Source organism: Gracilinanus agilis, chromosome 1 (assembly GCF_016433145.1).
Source record: "Gracilinanus agilis isolate LMUSP501 chromosome 1, AgileGrace, whole genome shotgun sequence".
NCBI classification, from domain to species: Eukaryota; Metazoa; Chordata; class Mammalia; order Didelphimorphia; family Didelphidae; genus Gracilinanus; species Gracilinanus agilis.
Window position 1 is genome coordinate 228457767 of NC_058130.1, and position 18903 is coordinate 228476669.

The window sequence follows — 18903 nt, forward strand, 5'->3', positions numbered from 1 at the left end:
AGCAACAGCTCCCGCCCGATCAAGCCATCACATGTTGCCAAAATTCTAGAACTGATTTTTTTTACATGAACTGCTGTCTAATCATGTCTCACCTCATATTATACTTGTGAAATAGATTGTTCTTCAACTCAAATATAGGACTTAAAACTTGGATTCTGGCCATCATTCTAGGCTTTGGAGATCTTTGGGATATGGACTCATTCATCCAGTTTTAGATCCAATCTTTCCAGTTTTGTGTCATCTGTAAATCTGATATATGTGCTATGTGCCTTAACTAAGTCATTGAAAAAATATTAAACAGCACTGACCAAGTTCAGTCTGCCTTCTATGTCAACTTTGAACTCTTTTTTTTTTAATATTTCTTTTTTTTAATTTTAAACCCTTAACTTCTGTGTATTGACTTATAGGTGGAAGAGTGGTAAGGGTAGGCAATGGGGGTCAAGTGACTTGCCCAAGGTCACACAGCTGGGAAGTGTCTGAGGTCAGATTTGAACCCAGGACCTCCCGTCTCTAGGCTTGGCTCTCAATCCACTGAGCTACCCAGCTGCCCCTGAACTCTTAATTAAAGAGTACAACCATTCAAAAAGTGCTGAATCAAGCATTCAACTATTTGGCCATTCAACCAGATCCTAATTCACCTAATTTAGTCTAGCCCATGTTGCTCCATTTTCCCCCTAAGAATAATATGAGCTTACTACTAATAATAATATGAGTAAAGATTTCTTCTTTGCCCTTTGTAATTTGGTAGTAAATCTTGACTTTGTATCCAAAATAACTAGCATAGTGCTTCATACATACTTGATCCTTAATAAATGTGGAATAGCAGATAGAGAATTGACCTTGAAGCTGGGGAAACCTGGGTTCAATTCCTATCTCTTACATAAGGTGACTGTAATTTTAGGTAAGTCACTTAACCTCTCAATGCTTTAAGTAAGGGGTCACACAAGTAGCCTCCCAGCTACTCCTGACTGGCAACACTTCTAAGTGCTAGCCAGTCCAGAAACAAAATAAAAATAAAATAAATCATTGAAAATATTACATTTTAAGACTAACAATCCCCCCCTCCTCCCATTTCTATTAGATTGAAGCTTTAAAATCATAAGTTGAAGAGAAGGTGATGGCCTGCAGAAGGAGTTTGCTCATCCAGAAGCTCTCTAAGTCAAAATAAATCATAGATCTGATCCATATCTCAATAAAATATTAAAGGATTATCTAAAACCTATAAAATACAATATGCTCTATCAGAAACTAATGAGGTACCCATCAGTAGGACTATGTAAGCCCTAAATGGGTAACCGTCCATCAGTGAGAATGTGGAATGAATTCCTACCTTGGGCAGAATATTGGAATAGATGACCTACTTTTAGGATTCCTACTAACTCTATGAATGTATGAAAATATGATTTGCAACTATTTCTCTGCACCAACAAGAGATTTTCAACTGGAGAGTTTTAAGAACACAATAATAAAACTGCCAAGCAAAATGATTCATGAAGAATTGGGGAGTTAAGCAATGAAGCTATACCCACCCACAGTCCTTTCTAAAACCAATTAAACATCTGAAAAAGACTTTTTTCCCCCTCAGAACAAAAGGAACCAACTTGAAGAATATTTCTTTAGTCATAATTTATGTTTATGTCCACAGGAAGCCAAACTATAACAAAGTTAGCATTTTATCAGGTGACTGCCTTGGAAAGAAACCACAACATTCATGGTATGTAAAACAATAATAATAGATGACATTTATATAGCACTTTTATGGTTTGCAAATGACTTCATATACATTACTTCAGTTGATCCTGACAAGAATACCATGAGACTAGTACTACACAATATTCTTATCCCATTTTGCAGATGAGGAAACTGAGACTCGTAGAGGTTAAGTGATGGTCAAACAGTAAATGTGGATTCAAACACAGGCTTCTCTAGTTAGATATGGAAAGCAAGCAATTGGGATATGACTGGAATTCAGTGGAGAGATTGGATCCGGATAGAGAGATTTGGAGTCCTCCACAAAGCAGTGAAAACTGCAAACATTGAAGTGTATGAGATCACCAAAGTGGGAGCAAGTCTAGAGAGAAAAGAGAGCTGGCTCCAGAGCTTTGCTGGATTCTCACTTTTAAGGGACAGGGTGGTCTTGCAGAGCCAGGATACTAATGGAAGTGGGGAATCATGAGTTAGCCAACTCTCTAACTTTCTGGCCTGTCTCTTTCCCATGCCCCCTCCCCAAATACAGCTGAAATTATTGTGGGCAAAGAAGTGGTGCAGACACACCGTAGGCAGGTGGAGTTAACCTGGCTACCAGGCAGTTTTGATCTTGAGACCCAGCTATGGATATTTTGGGGGGGGGGAATGAAAACTATTTTCATAGATGATAATGGAAATTCCGGGGAACTTCCTGCTCTATGGAGAGTTTTATCCCCTTTTATCTTTTTTAAATTCCTTCACCTTGGAGGGAACTGCTTTTATTGGATACATTTAAATATATTCTTATTAAATGGATTGTTTGTTCAAATCCTTAGGTTCTGAATGATCCTTTGCACCAGATAAGGAATAGTGGCCCTAAGAGTCTGGGAGTAAAATGAACTAGCAAAAAAGACAAAAAAGAAAAAGGAAAAAAAAAGACTAGGATTATTTATATTCACGCAAAAGAGAAGACAGAAAAGAATTAGAATTGGCAATCTAATTAGAGTATGTTCTAACTTTTTTCTGCATACTTTATAATATTATTAGGGTTCAATAGATCAAATGCTATATAGATTCTAAACCCCAAAATCATATAAAATTATAGATCTACTCTTATCAGTATCAGATTCAGCTGTTTATTTCTAACTGTCTTGAAATCATTGCGAGGTAAAATAATATAAATGAAAATAAAGAATTGAAATATCCCCAAAAAATCCTAGGATTCTCCTGACTCCCAAGTCCAGAGTTCTTTTTTCTCCACCCACTATGCCCCTCAAAAGAAAGAACACTAAAGCCACCCTCCATTGTTCCCTCCCTCCAAAAAAAAAAGTTTATTTACTAAAAAAACAAAACTTCCCACTTTGCCCTTAAATATTCCATTTGGCTTTCACACTTTCTTTTTATGAACTTCTTAATTGCCAAACAATCCCACAGAAGGAACTAAAAGGAAAAGCTGCTAATGTGCAACATAATTAAAAATCACCAAGCAGGGAAATAAGGAGACCTTTCTAAAGGGAAGTACTTACAAAGTGCATAATCATGATAAATAAATTAAACAGCCTCACTACCATTGTTCTCTAAGGAAATTAGCATCTTTAGCTTTACACAAGAACTTTTATTATCAGAAGTCATCGAGGGAGAGTGGGCATGATACAAGACTAAAACTTGAAGCCAATAACCATTGAATGGAAGGTCTAAAAGTAAATTTGTACACCATTGTGTTTTGTGGCTTTTGTTTTACATTTTATCTCCTGTGATCCTCTTGGAAGGCAGGTGCTATTATTATCTCCACTTTACATATGAGGAAATTGAGGCTGAGAGAGGTTAAGTGACTTTGCCAAGGGTCATGCTCCAAATCTATCATTCTACCTACTGTGCACTTTACAAACCTTTAAACAATGGCATCAAAGTCCAATGGGAATGGGAGCCACCAAACCATATATAAGGATCCCTGCAGGCCACAAAATGACTATAAAAACCACATATTGGGGGCAGCTGGGTAGCTCAGTGGATTGAGAGCCAGGCCTAGAGACGGGAGGTCCTAGGTTCAAATCCGGCCTCAGACACTTCGCAGCTGTGTGACCCTGGGCAAGTCACTTGACCCCCATTGCCCACCCTTACCACTCTTCACCAAGGAACCAATACACAGAAATTAAGGGTTAAAAAAAAAACACATATTAACATTATCTATACTCTATTATATCTTTATTTATTTTGCCAAATATTATTACTTTTTCATCTGGTTCAGCATTCTACAATACTGGCCTGCAATATTTGACATCTCTGCTTTTAAAACATTACATCAACATAAACTATTATGATCACTTTCTTCTTCAAATAATAAAAAATATGTAAAGTGCTTGGCAAAACTTAAGGTGCCCTATAACTGCTAAATAATGGTTTAAAAAAACAACCTTAATTGATATTAATATTATTCTTCTAATTTTGAAAAACTTACATGAACTGATGCAAAGTGAAGTAAGAAGCACCAGAAGAAGTTATACAATAGTAACAGTAACATTGTATGATGAACAACTGTGATTGACTTAGCTATTCTCTGCAATACAGTGTGATCCTAGACAATTCCAAAGACTGATGATGAAAAAACCCACCACCTACAGAGGAAGAACTGATACCATATGAATGCAGACCAAAACATTCTATATTTCACTTCCTTTCTTCATTTTTTTGGTTCCAGATCTCTTCCACAAAATGATTAATATGGAAAACTATTTTACACGATTGCTATGATTGCACATGTAAAATCTGTATCAGATTGCTTACTGTCTCAAAAGGATGGAGGGGAGGGGAGGTAGAAGGAGGGAAAGAATTTGGAACTCAAAACTTTTTAAAAGAATGTTAAAAATTGCTTTTGCATGTAATTGGGTGGAAATAAAGTATTAAAAATTAATAAAATTAAGCAGTTGTAAAAGATATATATATATATGTATATATATATATAATTGTTATTATCATCTCTGTATCTCCCATAGTACCTATTATAGTATTTAGAGGTATGCTAGTAAATATCTAATAACCAAATCTCTGAGGAAAAAACCCTCTACAAATTTAAATTTAATATACATTATTAAACATCAACAATCAACCAAACAATCATGACTTATAGAATTTACCCATTTCTAAGGGATAAATAAATGCTCTCCCTGAAAATTTAACAATTGATTCTCTCAGTTTGACATAGCCCCAACACACTCCTGATAGTACTAAAAAGCACATCATAGGCACAAGGATAAACATCCCCAGTTCCTTTAACCAATCCCCATATGGCGTGGTCTTGAGTCCCCTCCACATCTCAGTTGTCCTCCCAAGGATATCCTCTAGCTTGCCTACGTTCTTCCTAAAATTTCAGAGACTGGCTGATAATATGCTCCCAAAGTGATCTGATGGGGCAAAGCACAGATGGATTAATTCTTCCCCCTTCCTATTCACTGCACCTCCCCTAAAGCTTCCTAACATTGACATCTCTGTCATCTCACACTGCTGACTCATACATTAAACTCCCAGATCTTTTTTTACAAAAATTGTTGTCAAGCCACAACTTCTCCCTTCTCATGCTTGAATTGCTGATTTTTTAATCCAAGTGTAGGATTTTACATTAACCTCTCATAAACATCATCTTATCAGCCTGGGACAATCACTAACCTGTTGATGTCTTTTTGGATCCTGTCATCCAATTTATTAGGTGTCCTTTTCAACATTGTGCTCTCTGCACAGTTGATTAGCATGCCACTTAGATTTAATGTAATTCACTGACAAGAACATTAAAAACAGTTCATTATCAAGAATATATCTTTGGAGCCCTCTACATTGGTGCTAAACAATTAGCATACTATTTGAGGTTTTCTCGGCAAAGACCCTGGAATGATCTGCCATGTCCTTCTTCAGCTCATTTGACAGATGAGGAAACTGAGGCAAACAGGGATAAGTGACTTGCCCAGGGTCACACAACTATTAAATGTCTGAAGTCAGATTTGAACTCAGGAAGATGAATCTTCCTGACTCCAAACCTAGCACTCTTTCCACTGTGCCACTCTGCTGCCCCTTTCTCCTCTTCTTCATCTCTATAATGGGATTAAATATAGCACCTACCTCCCAGGGTTGTTGTCAGGGTTAAATTAAACATTTGTAAATAACTTAGCAGTGTCTGAAACACACTTATTAAATGTCTGTTTCCTTCCTTTTCTTTTTGCTTAGTGATTCAATCATTTCCATGCCGACAAACTGTATACACCTCTCCATCTGTCTACAAAGATGGTATTGACTATCATTGTTAAATGTTTGTTTAAAAACTATGATGTACTATGCCTACAGAATTCCCCTAATCTTCCAGTCTAGAAATCCTGAAAAAAGGAAATAAAGATGATCAGATATGGCCTGTTTTGATAAGGTTTTTTTTTTGTCTAAATGCTCACCAACACTCATAACTATTTTATTTTTTTAATTTAGAATATTTTCCCATGATTACATGATTCATATGTTCTTTCCCTTCCTCAAACCCCCGCCCGCATAGCTGACACACAATTCCACTAGGTTTTACATATATCATTGATCAAGACCTATTTCCATATTATTGACAGAACACTCATAACTTTAACAACACATTCTTGAATTTGGCCAGAAATTGAAGTCAAATTCAACTTTATGGATTATAGAATTTACCCTGATCTCTTCCTCTTTTTTTAAAAAAATCAGGACACTGATCCTTCTCCAGTCCTAATGCACCTTTTCTATTCTCCATGATTTCTCCAGATTCACTGGAAGCACACTCAGTAATCATATCTGCCAGTTCTTTTAGCAACCAAGATAGAATTCATCTAGCCCTGAAGACTGGAACTCATCAAGGTCTCTGTTAAGGTCAGGTTTAGTTTGGGTTTCAACTCCATTTTAATCATTTTTGTTCTTTTCTTTATAACCTGAGTGAGTCACTTAGTCTTCTGTGCATTAGGCAATTCTCTAAGTTGCAAAAAATTGTCAGTTTTTGCTGGTAGGAGTTTTCTCACCTGACAATTCCCTATGCTAATGAAACCAGAAGACAAGTCTTTCTCCTTTTGAAATGAACAAAGTACTTCCCTCCCAGCAATTTTGTGAATTATCCAGCCATACCACTGCTTGGTTTATACCCCAAAGAGATAATAAGGAAAAAGACTTGTACAAGAATATTTATAGCCATGCACTTTGTGGTGGCAAAAAATTGGAAAATGAGGGAATGTCCTTCTATTGAAGAATGGCTGAACAAATTGTGGTATCTGTTGGTGATGGAGTACTATTGTGCTCAAAGGTATAAACAACTGGAGGAATTCCATGTGAACTGGAAAGACCTCCAGGAATTGATGCAGAGTGAAAGGAGCAGAACCAGGAGAACATAGTAAACAGAGACGGATACAATGTGGTACAATCAAACATAACGGACTTCTCTACTAGCAGCAATGCAAGAACCCAGAGCAAGGCTGAAGGACTTATGAGAAAGAAAACTAGCCACATTCAGAGGAAGAACTGTGGGAGGAGAAACACAGAAGAAAAACAACTGCTTGATCACATAGCCTGATGGGGATATTATTGGGGATGTAGACACTAAACGATAACTCTAGTCCAACTATCAATGATATGGAAATAGGTCTTAATCAATGATACATGTAAAACCCAGTGGAAATGTGCATCAGCTATGGGGGGAGGGGTTTGGGGGAGAGGGAAAAAACATGAAACATGTAACTATGGAAAAATATTAAAAATTTAAATTTTAAAAGTAAAATTTTAAAAAAAATTGTTTTTAATTTAAGGGAAAAAATGAGGTTCAAGACTTGCCCATGAGTACATAGCTAATGTCAAGCTAAAAGTATGAGATTAAGTGATTTTCCCAGGATTTCATAAGTAGGAAGTGTCTGAGGCCAGATCTGAACCCAAGTGGTCCTGATTCTCTAACACTGTGCTACCTTGCTGCCTGTGAGTTGCAATTATTAAAAACAAAATTATCCAGTCTGGAAAGCTTTAATATGCTTTTCCCTCAGCCCACACTAGGGAGATTTTCCCATTTACAGCCCATGAGTCAATCTGGGAAGCTTCTGCCTCTATTTTGGTGAAACCTGTCTGTTCCCAGAGAAGACCACAGAGGCTGAAAGATTTCAGATTATCCCAGCATAGATCTCATTTTTGGAAAAGGAAAAAAATATATATATATGTATATATACATATATATACATATAAGGGAGAAACAATAAGTAGTAAATAAGGCAAGAAAGACTACCAGGTTGACAGAAGCAATATTAAGCATTTGGAAGCGAGGCCCTCTCATTTTGTACTTGTAAAGCAAATTGCAAAGGTTTTTCATGTCCACAGGAGTCCCATGGCAGGAATAAAAAAGAGGAAGGAAAAAACAAGCCAAAGCTAAGGAGGAAGAGAGATGGCTCCCAGAAAACTGAACAATAACCCTATGGCTGGGGAAGGAGGAAATGTGACTCCTATGGCAACAGAAGAGAGCACAATTAGGATGATTTAGATGCAAGCCAGGCAAAGATGGTGTCAGGTTCTACTAACACATGGGTGGCAATCAAACACTTCTAGGTTGCCAGGAGCAACATTTTGTTCTGATACCAGCTCAAAACACTGGTGACTTTTTCTTTTCCCAGCTAACACTGATGAATCAGACCACAGCTGCTGGCTCATAAGTTTGAGAGGCAAACAAGGGGAAGGGCAAGTTGGAAGGATTTATGTGTTAGCAATTTCAGACTTCATTAAGCTGGAATCAGGTTCTGCCTTTGCAAGCCCATTATTCAGAATGCCAAAGAAGGGGCAGCTCAGTGGATAGAGAGCCAGACCTGGAGATGGAAGGTCCTGGGTTCAAATCTAGTCTCAGATACTTCCTACCTATATGACCCTGGGAAAGTCACTTAACCTCAACTGCCTAGTCCTTTCTGCTCTTCTGCCTTGGAATCAATACTTAGAATGGATTCAAAGACAGAAAGTAAAGGTTAAAAAGAAAAAAAGAAAAAGAGTGTTTAGGTTAAGTGTGTTTCTGAGGAGAGAATAGACAAGTCATTTAATGAGTTTCCTTATCTGAGATAGCTAGGGGATACGGAAGATAAAAAACTGGACTTCGTGTCGCGAAGATCTGAGTTTGAATCTTGCCTCAGACACTTACTAGAGCTCTGGTCCTGCATAAGTCATTTAACCTCTCGTGGTCTCAGTTTAGTCATCTGCAAAATGGAAATAACCATAGCACCTATCTCACAGGGATATTGTGAAGGTTATGTGAACTAACATGTACAGTACTTAGCAAATTTCATAATGCTATATAAATGCTAATTCTTAATTCTTAATAATTATTTCTAAAATGAGGAGGTTGAACTTATAAATGCTAATTCTTAATCATTTTAATTATCTGTAAGATGAGGAGGTTGAACTTATAAATGCTAATTCTTCATTCTTTTTTCATTTAAAATTTTTATTTTATTTATCTTTATATGCTCATTCACTTTTTAATTAATTAATTTAGAATATTTTTCCATGGTTACATGATTCATATTCTTTCTCTCCTCCCTCCTGGAGCCAACAAACAATTCCACCGGGTTTTACATGTATCATCATTCAGAACCTATTTCCATATTATTAATATTTGCAATAGAGTGATCATTTAGAGTCAACATCACCAATTATATACCCATCGAACCATGTGATCAATCATATGTTTTTCTTCTGCATTTCTACTCCCACAGTTCTTTCTCTGGATGTGGATAGCGTTCTTTCTTAATTCTTAATTCTAATTAATTATTTGTAAAATTAGGAGGTTGGACTTATAAATGCTAATTCTTAATTCCTGTTAATTATCTGTAAAATGAGGAGGTTAAATTTACTAACTTCTAAGAACCCTTCTAGTTCTAAATGTATATACTATGAATGCCAAGGTAGGTTGGAGTTGGGAGATTCGAAATAGTCTTAGGTCACCCAGTGGGACTGGCATAAAAGAGGGAAAACAAATTCAAGGCTAGAAGTCCAGTTTGCACCATATCTCCCCATTGAATGGGAATGAACCAAGTGTACAAAATCTTATAATCTAATAGGAATGTCTGGCACAAAAACTGGCTCTGCACATACTAGGCACTTAGGGATGATCTGCTGAATGCCGTCTGCACCAGTCGCTTCCACGTTTAGCTCTCTCTTCATTCACCATCCCCTCCCCAAGCAAATGCATTTCTGATCCCCTCACAATCAGTGCACCTAAGGGGCTTCATTAGGGCTAGATTCACGTTTTCTTTCTTTTTAAAAAATTATATTTTTACTCAGTCACATGTGATAATTTTTGATATACATTTTCCAAAATTTTGAGATCCAAATAGTCTCCATCCTTTCCCTCCCTGTTCCCTAAGAAGATTAGTAATTTGATCTAGGTTATACACACAAAGCACATTCCATTTTGGTCATGTTGTTAAAGAAGACTTACATAAAAACCAAATACACACACACACACACACACACACACACACACACACACACACACAAAATGAAAAATATTTTCAAAGGGCTATCCTACTTCAATTTTTTTAAACCCTTACTTCTGTCTAAGAATTAATGCTAAGTATTAGTTCCAAGGCAGAAGAGAGGTAAGGGCTAGGCAATTGTGGTTAAGTGACTTGCCCAAGATCACATAGCAAATAAATATCTGAGGCAGGAATCAAACTCAGGTCTTCTTGACTCCCAGTCCAATACTCTATTCATGACTCCACCTAGTTGGCTCAGATTAAATGACAGGGAAAAATTTATTAGGTTAGTTTGGAACAGAGCTGGGACAATCTAATTCTTCTGACTTCTAGTTCACTGCTCCCAGTTGCTATACTTCCTTTCTTAGTTTTAAAACAGCATTGCTTGAGTACCTGTTCACATATGAATAAAAGAAATTCCAAGGACTTGTTCCCTAGGAAACTATACTCCAAAAGAGAGGGAGGAAGCACAAGTTTAGAATAGTGCCTTAGATAGGAAATACTTGGGGATAATGCTGCCTCTCACTTTATCCCCCACCTGCCCCAAACGAAACAAACAGATCTGGTGAACTGTCTTTATTCAGAATGATGCAGTAGAAAGAATTCCAAATTTGGAATCTGAACACCTGAGTTGAATCTCGGTTCTTCTGATTACAACCTATGTAATCTTAGACAAGTTTCACCTCGATTTCCTCATTTATAAAATAAAGGAACTATATTAGATGATCTCAGACATCCCTTCCAACTAAATCTACAATCCTAAGACCTTAAAACCACTCTTCAAGTCATTAATTTAAAGACATTTATAATTCTCTTCTCTGAACTTTTTAAAAGTAGGATGCATTAAATTATAATAGATGGTCTTCAAACAATGAAAAATTTTTAGCCTTTCTTTCTAACTTTCATATAACATGTCAGTATTTAGTAATGTTGGCAGACAGAACATGTGTAGAACACTAATCCAACGCAAGAACTTAATTATGATAACAACTTAAGCACTTCCTCCTTGCTGGAACAGAATTTATTATGCTTCAGCCAAAGGGAAAAAAAAAGGAGAGCATTTGTGATCTCATACAAAGCAAAAGTTAAAAATTAATCTAATCAAAAGAGATAAAGAAGGAAATTACATCTTAATAAAAGGTACCAGAAACAATAAAACCATATCAATACTAAACATATATGCATTAAATGGCAGGGTATCCAGTTTCTTAAAGGAGAAGTTACTCAAGTCACAGGAAGAAATAGTAAAAACATTACTGGAGGGGGACATCGACCTTCCCCTTTCAGAAGTACATAAATCCAACCAAAAAATAAATAAGGAAGAAGTTGAGGAAATAGATAAAACTTTAGAAAAGTTTGCTATGATAGACCTCCAAAGAAAACTTAATGGAAATAAAAGGGAATATACCTTTTTTCTCAGCAGTACACAGCACCTTCACAAAAAAATTACCACATAATAGGGCACAAAAACCTCACAACCAATTGTGGAAAAGCAGAAATATTAAATGCATCCTTTTCAGACCACAATGCAATAAAAGTAATATTCAACAAAGGGCAACAGAAAAAAAGACTAAAAAATAAACTAAGAACTTCCCCTTCAACTTCCCAAACAAGTGGGACAAACACAATCCAGAGGGAAAGGGTGGGAAGAAAACCCAGCAACCCTGTGGTAGGAGTTGGAATAGCTCAAGAACCCAGGTTTACTAGGAGCTTCCATGGTTCATATACCTTCTGGGAGTTGATCTAACTGAGAAATATAGCAGGTGATACAATGGATAGAGAGGTGGGCTTGGAGTCAAGGAAGCCTTGGGTTCAAATCCTGCCTCAGATACTTACTAGTTTTGTGACCCTGGACAGGTCACTTAATATCTGTCTGCCTTGGTAAAATAGGGTTAATAATAATATCTACCTCCCACGATAATTTGTGAGGATCAAATGAGATAATATTTGTAGAGTGCTTACAAAACCTAAAAGTATTATTATATAAATGCTAACTATTATGCTATAATTTGTATTACAGTTTTCTGTATACTTGTCTCATCTCCCTTCTAGGAAATATAAATTTACTCTTCTAGGTATACATTTCTTGAGGACAGAATTTAACACAGTGCTCTTAAAAAAACAAAACAGCCTGGCCTATGATTCATTGTTATTGTTATTAATTTAACTATTAAGTTTAATCACAAGTTTGGGTTTCTTCTTTGTTACAGAGATTCATGGTTGGACCATGGACCTTCTCAATGTGGGTCCAACAATAACCCACTGAATCCAGGGCCTCCTCTCTCCAGATCTAGCTCTCAATCCCCTGAACCCCCTAACTGTCTCCCCATAAACTCTCATATTTATTCAGAATGGTGCAATGGAAAGGATTCCAAGACTGAGTCATAAGTCTGCCTGAATTTTCTCATCTACAAAATGAGTACAATAATATGGATACTGACTACCACTAAGGTAGGTTAAACTTCCTAGTGCCATAGAGAGGTGAGTTTTTATAACAAATGTTTCTGGAACTGAAAGGTGCTTCCAGATGCAATTCAGACCAACACAAGAGGACCCACTAAAACTGACATGCCAGGAACTGAAGTGAATTATCAGGCCACTAGGTTAAATATAGATTTCCCCTACCCTGTGCCCAGAAAACCCTCTCTTGGTGACATAGACTTCCCATTCTTAGCTCTGGCAGGACTTATTTTGTTATTTAAGGTTCTTTTTTATTCTTTTCCCTTTACCTCTGCAAATGAGAGATGGGCCTTCCCATTGTCCTTGGGCGTTGCAAAAAACAACATGATTGCTGGTCTCTGGCACATACCCCTTCTGGCATTTGTACACAACTCGACTTCCATATGTGGTGTTGCTCTGAAGAGTTGGATAGGCATTTGGGAATGAAGGAAGAATCCCACAGTCCACAACTGCAGTAGAAAGAAAAGAAGGGGGGAAAAAGGACTGGAGTGGGAAGTGAATTTGTGGGGGAAGGAGAATATAAAGCAGAAGGAAGAAAATAAAACCTGAGACTATTAGAAACATAAAGACACAACCTGAAATAGGCTTAATGATCCCCTCTAGAAAGCATATCCTTTCAGAAGTCAAGGATTTCATTTGGATTTCGACCAATTAATCAGAAAGTGCTTAAGTGTCTACTCTATGCCAGGCATATGGGCACTGTGGATACAATGACCAAAACAAAAGAGTCCCTGTACTCCCAACAAGAAAAACTTCTGCTCAAAAAGACAACATGGGCACCTATAAGTACATTAGAAATAAAAAAGGAGGGGAAAGAAAATGTTATTTGGGGGAGGGTGCTAGGAGTATAAGGATCAGGGAAGGTTTCTTATAGGTGGCTGAGCTACATTTTGAAGGAAAACTAGGGACTCTAGAAAATGATGGTAAGAGAGAGTGCATGCCAGACCCTGAGGGAAGACCTGTAAAAAGGTATGGAAAAGAATAATTCTGAGAGACTAAGGACAAAGAATGCTATCCACCTCCAGAGAAAGAACTATTGGAGTCAGAATGCAGATTGAAGCATGTGGTTTTTTGTTTGTTTGTTTTTTTGTTTGGGTTTATGTTTTGGGGTTTTGGTTTTACAAGATTACTCACAAAAATGAACAATGTTTTACATGATAATCCATGTATAACGCTGATTGAATCATCTGCCAGCACTGGGAGGGAGAAGGGAAGGGAAGAGGGAGATAAATTCGATCATATAATTTAGGAAAACGTGAGTGGAAGTTTATTACATGTAATTAGTAAAAATAAAAAAATAAAATAAACTTGGCACTTAAAAAAAAGTCATGGAGAGGGAAAATGAATGTCCTGTAGAAGGAACAGCCAACATGACTAGACTGTAGTGAGTGAGGAGGAATAATTATTAACATCTTTATGCAAACATTCCTTGGTATAATTTCTGTCATGTACTCTTGTACATTATGACTTGGATTTCATAAAACTAGACCAGAGAATTAGGGTAAGGGAAAGGATTCTACCTATTTTTCTTTTGGGTTCTTTAGTCACTGTAGAAAAAGGCTTTCATCAAATAGGGGGAGACTATGTGATATATAAGTAATGAGACTGATTTTATTCACATATTTGTTTTTTTTTAAGAAAACAAATACACCAGAACTTATACCTCCAACAAAGTATTTATTGCTCAAAGGTAGTTTACCTGGAAGCTATCCAGTCACCATAAAAATAATATTTCTTTGGGAAGCTGATTTTGAAGGCAACAGCATATTCTTTTGAATATTCCCATTAGCCATCATCATCTAAGGATTCTTTAATATATCCTTTTTCTAGGTCTTTTTTAGTTGCATACACAATTCATTGATCTGCTCTTTCTCTATTTTATTGATGTAAGCATTTAGAGATATAAATTTCCCCATAAGTACACCTTTGCCTGCATTCCATAAACATTGGTATATTGTCTCCTCGTTGTTATTGTCTTTAATGAAATTGTTGATTTTTTTACCTTTAAGGTTTCTGAGACAAATCTTGTGAATTAGTTAAGTCATCAAGCCATCCAGTGTCAAACCCAAGGGCTGAATGAGCAATTAAGTTATTAATTTAATCATTACATTAAATCATGGAGTTGAGTTTCTTTTTTGTTATATTGATTCCTTATTGGATCCATAGACCTCAATATGGGGACTCCTTCCAACACTGCAGATCACAGTTCATCTCTGCAAATTCCTATCTCCTTACTATTGTAAATCTCTCATACAGGATCACACAGCCCCAAGGTGCTGGACGCATTCCTCCAGTTCTTTTGACATAATATGGGCATCAGTAGAGCACACAGATTGTCCATTGGTTACCCCTTATTCTCACTAGGGGAGACTTGCTGATTCCATCAATTTTAGCAGCCCATTCTGTCTGCCACCTTTAAATTTCAAGTCAAATTCAAAAGATAGTATTGATTATGGAAAGGAATAGAATATTCAAATAATAGTGCTATTTATGGGGGTCTCTCCTCTTTGTTTTCAATTGATTACCAGCCTCCCATCTCTTCTCCCCTTTCAGAACACTATCTGGAGAGAATTCTTCTGTAGGAAGCCTTTTGCAAGTTGTTACCTATTAGCTACCCTCTCTTTTATCTCTAGGACCAAATAGAATTCCCTATACAGAACAAGATGACCATTTTTCCAAATCCTTCCACAGAAACATGCAGTTGTCATTTCAGTTATTTGCAACGACAAATTATCCCACTCTGCAAATTATAGCTAATGACCAAAGACCTCTTATCTCCATATTGTCTATTAAAAAAAATGCCTTCTCTTCCCTCAAAGGCTATTAACTACTGAGACTTTACTATAGTTTTGCATAAGACAAATGCCCCCCACTGCCCTATATTAACAAGGGCCCAAAGGCCCAAAGCCTGAAGAAATAGGGCAAAGAAATCCCCTGACATCAGAGAAATTTTAAAAATCAAACTATGTGACTACAAATTTTAATTAAAAATTAAAATATGTATCCCCAGGGCCTGTTCACCTTCAGTTAATGATGTCCAATGTTATATTCAAATCCAAGAAATGTTGATCTCACCTTGATTGACAGGGGAGGCCATTGGAGAGATCGGAATGTTCCCAGATGCCATGAGTCAGGGGCAAAAGTCGGTTAGCCTGAGAGTATAAATACCCCTAACAGCCATCTGGGGGTTGGGTCTCTGACCGTTGGTCATTGAGGTTCTCTCTCTCTGATTTGGACTTTGGTCCCTAGATCTTTAGGTCTCTGGGTCCCTGGGTGGTGAAGGGAGGAAGGGAGGTCTGGGAAGAAGAGGGTGAATACTTCCTGAAAGCTGTGAAGCTACGTGAGTCTTGGAAAGTCCCTTAACCTCTCTCAGCCTCAGTTTCCTCATCTGTAAAATGGAGATAATAATAGCATTTACTTCCCAGGGTTATTGTGAGGGCCAAATAAGATAACATATCTAAAGAGCTTTTGGCAAATCTTAAAATGCTATTTAAATGCTGGCTATAATTATGATTATTATTATTATATTCCCTGCCTTCAGATGAAATTTAGAAGCAAGGATGAGCTGCTGAAAATTGGTGTGGCTTGTCATAGACTACAAATATTAATAAGATTACCAGAAAGATTACAAACTTTGCACAGCACAAGGCTTTCCAATACAGAAAGAACTTTCACAAGTACTATTTCATCAGAGCCTTATAATATAGATGAGTAAAGAAGATCAAGTATTCCCACTTTTCAGAAAGGAAAACTGGGGCTCCAAAGAGTTGTCTTTTGAAGAAAGTCATTTGGTTAAGTGATGGAGCTAAAACTAGGATCCAGGTCTTTGTAATCCCAGTCCAATGTAGAAATAAGGAAGCAAGGAAAAGACAGATGTTTATTTGTAAGGCATAAAGTCACCAGGACAGCTAGCTAGGTGGCACAGTGATTAGAGTGCCTGATCTGGGGAAGGATTTTGGTCCAAATCTAGCTTCAAACATTTCCTAGTTGTGTGACCCTGGGCAAATCACTTAACCCCAGCTGCTTAGCCCTTGCCCCTCTACCTTAAAGTTGTTATTAACTTTATTTTTAAAAATATTTTTCCATGTTTACATGATTCACTTTCTTCCCCTCCCCTCTTCCATCCCCCCTCCCAGAATCGATAAGCAATTGCACTGAATTGTACAAATGTTATCATTTATTTTTTTTTTAATTAGAGCTGTTATTAAGACAGAAAGTAAGAGTTGAAAAAAAGACATAAAATCACCTGTCTGTTGTGTTCAAAGAGTCAGGTCCACCCCCATAAGCTCCTGAATGTTTTTTTAAAAGACACAATTTAGAGGAATGACAACCCCTGCCCATAAACAGAAAATTATGAAAAATACTGGTGTTAAATTCATGTGAATTTCATGTGAATTTAATCCCAGATTGTTAATGTTTCCATATATATATATATGTATATATATATATGGGTAAGCTACTGAATAATTAATAGGCAGATGAATGAATGCATGCATGCATGTATGAATAAATAAATAAATGAATAAAATAAAAATAATTGCATTTCCTGATTAGTGGGAGTCCATAAAATCTAGTCAGACTATGTTAGTCCCTAGCCCTCCCACCCCTTCCCTTTTTTTTCCCCTACCTATTGCAATGAGAGCAATAAATAAATCATCATTGACAGCCCTTTCCAGCAGCAATGATAATCATTTTTCTCATGACTCTCTCCACCATTGCTGGGACTTCTAGATGTTTCTAGGTGCTTATTAAGTATATATTGATTAGCAAGACATCCCTCCCAACCACTACCTCCAGCACTTAGCACAGATTAAGCAGAAAGTAAGTGGGTTTTATTGTTATTATTATTATAATTATTCATTCAAGTTAAGGGATTATTCCAGATGTTGAAACACATATTCCTATTTGGGGTAAAGAAATGGAATTGCTACAGGTGCAGAATATTGCATACATCAAACAGCCATTCTGTTGGTTATTTTTGCTTAATTATTCTTCTTTGTTACAATAAAGGGTTTTCTTGGGAAAGATATATTGGGAAATTGTTATCTTATAAAAAACAACAAAACAAAATAGGCATCAACAAAATGTTTTCCTTAATTAAAATAAAATAAGTGGCCCATTAGGAAACCTGTCTTGCAAGCATCTGTTCTGCTTGACAAGAAGCCATTCCCATAAGCAAAATCCATGTTTTCTCTAAGCTCTTTCCAACATGAATGGTGCTTCTGAGAAAGGGCTCCTCCCAGTGAAATTATGGAAAGAGATGAGTGCCAAGAGATTCAGTTCCTGGCTTTATGTGCTCTGTGTCAAATCATGGAAGACTGAAATCAGTGGAAAGAGCACTGAAGCGGAAGCTGGGTGGTTCAGTGGATAAAGAGCCAGGTCTAGAGATGGAGGTCCTGGGTTCAAATGTGGTCTGAGACACATTCTAGCTGTGTGACCCTGGGCAAGTCGCTTAACCTCCATTGCCTTGCCTCAACCACTTTTCTGTCTTGGAACCAATGGATTCTAAGAGAGAAAATAAGGATTGTTTTATTGAGTTTTTTGTTGTTGTTGTTGTTTTTTAAGAAGAGCATTGAAAATAGAAGATCCAGTTTTGGACACTCCCATTCCCATTTACAATGACTCACCATGGAACTTCACTTTTATGGGTCTTAGCTTCCTCATCTATAAAGTGAGGTGCTTTACCCCTCGTGATCATCTCTAAGGTTCCAGCTCTGACATTCTCTGCTACTTGCAACACAAAGATAATGTGGAGGGAGAAGAATTGGGGTCAGGAGACCTAGGTTTGAGCCTCAGCTTAGCCACTTATTAGTTTATAAGCAAGTCATTTGGGGTTCTGGCTCTCACATTCTAATTGGGAAGATAGCTTTAAACTAGGGACCCGCAAAGTAGCATAGTGAATAGAGGGCCAGGCCTAGATTGAGGAAGACTCATCTTCCTGAGTTCAAATCTGGTTTCAGACACTTAGCTATGGGACCCTAAGCAAGTTGCTTAATCCTGTGAGCCTCAGTTTCCTCATCTATAAAATGAGCTGGAGAAGGAAATGGCAAATCACTCCAATATCTTTGGCAGGAAAACCCAAAAATGGAGTCACAAAGAATCAGACATTACTCAAATGACAGAACAATCAATCAATTGCCACAACAAATCAATCTCTCTCTCTCTTTCTCTCTCTCTCTCTCTCTCTCTCTCTCTCTCTCTCTCTCTCTCTCTTTCTTCCCCCTCTTTCTTTTTCTGCCCTCCTTCCCTCCCTTCCTTAACCACC

At 37.1% G+C, this 18903-nt stretch overlaps 1 protein-coding gene across 1 annotated transcript in view; it reads right to left on the reverse strand.

The window, feature by feature from the left end:
* SUSD1 (sushi domain containing 1) overlaps positions 1-18903 on the reverse strand; it is a 312394-nt gene that overhangs the window by 212670 nt on the left and 80821 nt on the right. Inside the window, exon 4 of the mRNA XM_044679157.1 lies at positions 12908-13087. Within this exon, the coding sequence (XP_044535092.1) occupies positions 12908-13087 (180 nt within the window). The remainder of the gene's footprint in view (positions 1-12907; positions 13088-18903) is intronic.